General features: G+C 46.9%; 1 protein-coding gene across 6 annotated transcripts in view; it reads left to right on the top strand.

Annotated features, from left to right (window-relative positions):
• Positions 1-4,477: 4,477 nt before the first annotated feature.
• The window catches only part of LOC120504421 (phosphofructokinase, platelet), a 41,772-nt gene continuing 39,687 nt past the window's right edge, over positions 4,478-6,562 (top strand). For 4 of the 6 annotated variants that reach the window (XM_039713948.1, XM_039713929.1, XM_039713910.1 and 1 more), the window contains exon 1: positions 4,478-4,838. In XM_039713948.1, the coding sequence (XP_039569882.1) occupies positions 4,754-4,838 (85 nt within the window). In that variant the 5' untranslated portion in view covers positions 4,478-4,753. The remainder of the gene's footprint in view (positions 4,839-6,562) is intronic. The other 2 variants (XM_039713920.1, XM_039713939.1) reach the window with 2 other exon arrangements.

The raw sequence follows: 6,562 nt of genomic DNA, 5'->3' as shown, positions 1-6,562 counted from the left end.
GTATTTTTCACAGTAACACAGATCCTCTTTGGTCTGCAATAATTTTTGGTGATATTTAGCTCAGTTGTGAATTTTCCTACCCAATAAAACACAAAGAAGAATGTACTTTTCAATTAAGAAGTGGACTCCAGGTCACATCAAACCACAGAAAGATGAGGTTTTAGGGTTTAGAACTTGGTTGGTTTTTTTTTTTCAATAATCAAAGTTTGAAAGTTAGATAATCTAGACATATATTGCATGTGGTTTGATGGTAGCACTAAGCAGTAAATTTAGGAGCCAGCAGCAGGAGGAAGGAAAAACACTGACACATAATGAACTCGTAGGGCGCCAATAAAAATGTGTATGTGTCATTTAAGAAATCATACATGAATTTACCAGAGAATAAATAATATCAAGGCTAAAGACTACACTGACATATTTTCCAAATAACTACTTATAGAACATTTTCCATAAAACCCTGGAGGCTTCAAAACTACTATAAGCTGAACAATAGCTTTTGGTTTTAAAGCTATGTAACAACATTCCCATTCAAAATGTTTTGGCTAGGAATTAATTTGCTACTGATTTCTCATGTTTTACATTTAGATTCCAAGATAAAAATGGAGTGGAAGAAATTACCAAATACTGTTCAATCATTGTCTTTTTTATTTTAATTAAGAACAGTTATAATTAAGTAAACACAGGAATTAAATTTGTGCTTTTAATTTACAGTAGGCCAGATTAAAGTACCATTAAAAACTCTTGTACTTTTATTTCAGTGGCAATTTACTCAATGCCTTAAATTTGTACCTAACCTTTCATCTGAAGAATCAGTTGCAGCAAATTCAAAGCAATAGCCATTTGACATTCAAGAAAAGGTTGTAGCTCATGTTCAATACATGATTTTCCTTCATGATGAATATATAGTGATGTTTTTTCATTCCTCCCTGAAAAAAATAAAAAATCCTCTATAGTCGACATGTAGGACCAAGAAATTTTGTAGTATGGGAAGTAGGGGAGTATTATGAAAGAAAAAAGTCAGTTCTCTTAAAGAAATCGTTGTCATCATCTGCTCAGACATGATACCTAAATGACTTATTAGTTCCTTCTTTTCATACTTATCTGTGCATTCCATGACTAGCCTGCCTAATTGTAAAACGCCAGAATTTCTGTAAATTCCTCCATCTCATTTTCTGTTCTCTGCCTCGTTTCTAATAATACTAAAAGGTTGAATATGCAGAATTTTTTTATGATTCCTAAGTCTCATGAAAAAAATACAGCTGAGCAGAAGAAAGAACTCCTCCAAGCACCTCAAACAAACTTGGAAGTGTGGGCTCATGTATCATGGATGCCAGAGAATCCACAGCCAAGAAAGGTCTAGCTGTAGAAAACTGTTTCACTAAAGAAAAAAGTCAGTTCTCTTAAAGAAATTGTTGTCATCATCTGCTCAGACATGATACCTAAATGACTTATTAGTTCCTGCTTTTCATACTTATCTGTGTATTCCATGACTAGCCTGCATAATTTTAAAATGCCAGAATTTCTGTAAATTCCTCCATCTCATTTTCTGTTCTCTGCCTCGTTTCTAATAATACTAAAAGGTTGAATATGCATAATTTATTTATCTTTACGATTCCTAAGTCTCATGGAAAAAAGACAGCCAAGCAGAAGAAAGAACTCCTCCAAGCACCCCAGACAAACTTGGAAGTGTGGGCTCATGTATCATGGATGCCAGAGAATCCACACCCAAGAAAGGGCTAGCTGGAAATGGCTAGACAATGGCTGGAAATCCATTCATTCAGTTCTGGTATCCATGCTGTAATCTTGTTCTCTTTGGGCATAACTTGCTCTTCCCAGATGAACCTGATTTCAATGGAAAATGCTGTGCTGAATGTGGTACTGGGTGCATCTGTGGTACCAGACACAGAAGATGAACTGCTGTACAGTTTAAAGCAGCACCTGGAATGATGCTGGTGTAGAAAGGGGAGGTGGGTGGCAACCCAAAGTATGTCAAATGGTCAATCAGGATTTTTTAGGTCATGATGAGATTCAAAGATGGGCAGATAGGCTTGACCTATATGGAACAGGGAACAAATAGGCAATGTGAAAAGGATGCACCAGGCCACCTGCAATGGTCAATTATCAGAGAACAGGCAAACTCACCTGTCCTCTCCCTATGCCAGGTAAACTGTTTCCTTTTGGTATTGCAGTAACAGGACAATTATAGCACCTAATGTAGTGTGCAAATGATCTGTTGAGGCTTTATTCCGATACAGTTTCTGTTTATCAGTTTGCATATCTGAAAAATGCCTATTCTCTTGGCGTCAGTATGAGTTATACATGTGTACCTAGCTGCATTAACAATATCCCACAAGGCTAACACTGTTTTCCCCAACAATCTTCAACACTTAAGCCAGGCAGTCACTCACTCTTGAGATTACAGGCAATTGTATTGCTGGAAGACATTTAAGCGTATCAAGACAGCCTTAGGAACAAACAGTTCCAAATCCTTTCCTCTCCTCCCACCTCTAAAAACCTGGCACAGCCAAAACACAATTCTTCCCCAACAGCTCTACTGAAGAACAAGAAGTAGCTATAATGAATGATGAAAACATTGGCAGATCCCTTGTTACACGAGGAGGAAAAAATTAATCACTTACAAGTTAATGTGTGCAATAGGGCAATTGAAGAAAAAAATACTTTCAGAAATAGGAGCTCCTTAGCATTGACGTTGTATTCGGAAGCAAGAGGGACACATCCACTTCCAGACAAGGTGTGAATGCTTTAGCTACAGTGAATAGCCATTTTTTAGAAATAGCTGCACCAAGCAAACACAAGCAACAAGAAGTTGTTGCCTTTGTCAAAGTGCTTCTGAGATGACAATTGTCCTTGGTCCATGGTGCTAAAATAATCACAAGTTTCTACCAGCAAAAGATCTTCTTGATTTTACAGGTTTTTGATCAAGCCCTGAATCACTCAAAGACCTTGATTCAGCTTTTGCAGAGCTATTCTCAAATAAAATAATGTGATTTCAAATCAAAACAAAATCCTTTGAACACAGTGTGACTTTGTGGATGTTTACGTAGTTCTGTAACAGAAGTTCACCTTCATTATAATCTGTGACTCAAGACTTCAGATCCGGGAAAGAATATAGTAAATTCCCTACAGAGATATTAATGCTCAGGGTATGCAATCTATTTGTCAATGGATCATTTCTGTTGTCAACTCACACTCATAATAGTCTCAGTGTAGATTTGCAAATGTGAGCTGCCCACACACTAGGTATAAATATCCACTTTCAGGTATGGCTTCAAACACTTATCTATGACTAATTTTGACTGAACTCCTCAAATGACTGTACTTCCTCATGTGTCTGTGTGAAAGCTGACAGGATGAGCACGTGTATTTTTACGATGTGAGTTGTCTGTGATGTGATGAAGACGTTGAATAAAACCAGTAATTAACACAGCAATTAAAATATTAAACTCGAGTCAGCATTTTGATGCTGTTTCTGACTCTCTCCCTGACTTGCTTTATTATTTCGTGCAAGTAAATTGGCCGGATTTCGCAAATACTTTTACTTATGCAAAGTACCACAAACAAGTGTATACAGGGTAATAATACAGCTTTATTTGCTTAAATTACCAAAACTCGGCGCTTTTAATGTTTCTGTGACTATGCACGCTGCTATGATCAAGAGAATTATTCTGCCAGCGTGGTGTTACAATACAGGGAGTTTAAGAGCGCACTTAAGTGCTAGTACTTACTACTAACCACTCCCCAAGCAAAAGCATCAGCGCATAATAGCAGAATGAAAATAAAGGCAGAAAAGATTGCGATTCCCACCCAGAGCAGTTCCTCCCAAGTGCGTGGCCTCTGTTGCTCTCCTTGACTCAAACTCTGTCTCCCAGCCGCTAATACTCACAGAGCAGCCTCCTTTTCCCACCGGCGCCCGCTGCGGTGCTGAGAAGCCTCAGCGGGAAGACACACCTGAGGAAGAGAGGCCGCAAGAGCAGAGCTCGGGGCCTCAGGGTGTCCCTGCCCGCCCCCGTGACACGGACCCTGCCAGACGCGGCCAGCAGCCGTCTGTCCGTCTGTCCTGCATTCCCAGCGGGAGCCGCTCTCCGCTCCCCGCCGAGCCTTCCGAGCAGCAGCCGGGCGGGCCAGCGAGCCCCGGCCGCGCCGGAGGCACCGGGCTGCGGGGGACCCACACGCTGGAGGCGGAATCCCCCCTCGAGCCTCCGGCAGAGCCGTGAGGGCGACGGGAAGCCGCCGCAGAGCCTCCGCTGCAGGAGCCGCAGGCGCGACGGAGACACGCGGCGCTCCTCAGCCGCTACTGCGGGGAGGATGAGCCAGCTCTAGCCAACACAACTCCCTCCCCCGCGCTGCCGCCGTGCCAAGGCGCCAGCCATGTTCCCGCATCGCCCCCACCTCGGGCGCCGGGAAGGAGAGGGGGAAGGGGAAGGAAGGCGGGGAGGCGGCGCCGGGACTCCCGCCCCGCTGGGGCCGCGCCTAGCGGGGGGCGGCGGGGCAGAGGAGCTTAAGAGGTGCTGCTCGGCTCGCTCTCTTTTTTGTTTCCCGGGCTTTTGCACACAGTCTTGCCACTTCTCTCCGGTTTTCTGTCGGTAGCCGCATACCCACATCGGGCTGCTCGCGCTCTCTTCCCGCAGAGGCCGAACGCTCGGTCCAGCGGAGCGGGGGCAGACCCCGGCGGCCAGGGGCTCCCTCAGCGACCGCGCTCCGCCTCGCCCGCCGGTGCCGCTCCCGCAGCGCCATGGATCACCAGCCCAAGTTCTTCGAGAACCTCTCGGGCGCCGGGAAGGCCATCGGGGTGCTGACCAGCGGCGGAGATGCCCAAGGTAGCGGCTCACGCCGTTTGCTCCGGGAGCACGGGGAGGACGAGGGGAAGGAGCCGAGGGGGAGCTGCGGGCACGGTGGGGAGTGGGGCAGCAGCAGGAGAGGGCGAGGAGCCCCTCGAGGGCGGTGTGAGGGGCAGGAAGGAAGGGCCTCCCCGGCTGGCGGGGCGCCCATGCGGGAGGCCGGGGAAGCAGCGTGGGCTGCTTCAGGGCTGGTGTGGGCAAGCCACGGTGCGGCACAAGGAGGGAGTGGAGAGAGGGCTCTGGGAGCGGTTCACACGGGATTGCAGTGGTGCTCGGGTTCCTCTTTCCGTGCTGGCCTTCGACCCGGCTTTCCTTCTAAGCGCATTTAAAAGATAAATAATTTCTGCACGGCCTTGGCGTTTGAGGTTCAAACATCCCCTCACCCCTTTTTCCCCCTGTCCCTTCCTCTCCACGTTTCCTCTGCCCCAGGCTGGGCAAGGCAGAGGGTAGAAACGCCGCAGTAACTTTTACTACCGAGATGTCTCGTTCCCTGGCGAGATGGTGCGGTGAGGAGGGATGGCTGATGCGAGCGGGGGAGGAGGAGGTCGTGCCGCCCTGCACGGCGGGTGGGAGGCTCGGCTGCGCTGCTGGGGCTCTGCCAGCCCTCGCCTCATCTGCTTTTCACTTCGTGCTGGCACCAGCAACACGTTTATGTTCCTAGCCGTGGTTTAGAACGCTCAGATCGTGGTTTACTCTCCCCTCCGTAGGAGTATGTTAGAAACGTGTCTCGCCTTCTTAAATCTCTTCAGTGTAGAGGAAGTCGTAGCTACTACAGGACAGGGCGAACAAAAGACCTGCAGACATTGAGAGGGATGGGAAAGAAAAGAGGCTTGATCACAGTATACCTAGTCAAGAATCAATTTTTTTTCTACACTTTACTTTCCCTTTTCCTACCAGAATATCGTAATGGGTCCTTTCCAATTCGGCATATTCTGTGATTTTACGGTAACAGTTTAAAGTTTCAGTTAATTAAGATTTCAAACACGCAATGCTCCGTGCTGTTCGAGAGGACTCTTGCTCTGCTTATACGAGGAGAGTTGTTCAATGATAATTGCTTTTAGCACCTTCTCTTAATTTACGGTTGTTTTACTTCTTTTTTTTTTTTGCCGGGACTGTCTCGAGAGTACTTTCACTTAAAGAAGAAGCGGCACTCATTCGCGTTTGTGAAGAGAATGGGGGGTGGGAGCCTCTCCTTTCGTTCTGCGTGAGCTCAGGGACCAGTCTCTCCCCACATTTTACACGGGGAGCTGCCGGGGCAGCCTCCCCTGTCCTCTTACCCGGCTTTCCCGGCGCGTCCATGCGGTGGTAGCTTGCATGGACCAGTGTCTCCGCGCTCCCTCCTCCCTCCCTCCGCCGGTGTGTACGTGATCCGCTGCGAGTCGCTGCAGATTCCGCCTCTTTGCGTCATCTGGGCTGGGAGAAGCATCCTCCCTCCCCCTGCCCGCAGGAATAACGGGGAGCCCCCGGGTTTACCTAGGATTATACGAAACTCTAATCGGGATGAAAGGGATTTGTTGCCATCGAGGAGGAAAATGTTGCAGTTCTGGAGAAAAAAAAACAAATAGATGCGTTTAAATGGCTTCTCTTACCCCTCGGTGGGGCTACACTTGTTCAAGTTTTATCCAGTTTGCCCTCAGTGACATCAATTCCACTGCTAAATGATTCTAGGAGGAACTGAGAATCAGAGCATCTCTGTCTTAATG

This window comes from Passer montanus, unplaced genomic scaffold (genome assembly GCF_014805655.1).
Source record: "Passer montanus isolate IOZ18808 unplaced genomic scaffold, ASM1480565v1 scaffold10, whole genome shotgun sequence".
Lineage (NCBI taxonomy): Eukaryota > Metazoa > Chordata > Aves > Passeriformes > Passeridae > Passer > Passer montanus.
Note: the sequence above shows the minus strand (reverse complement) of the source record. Positions and strands in the feature narration are given on the sequence as shown.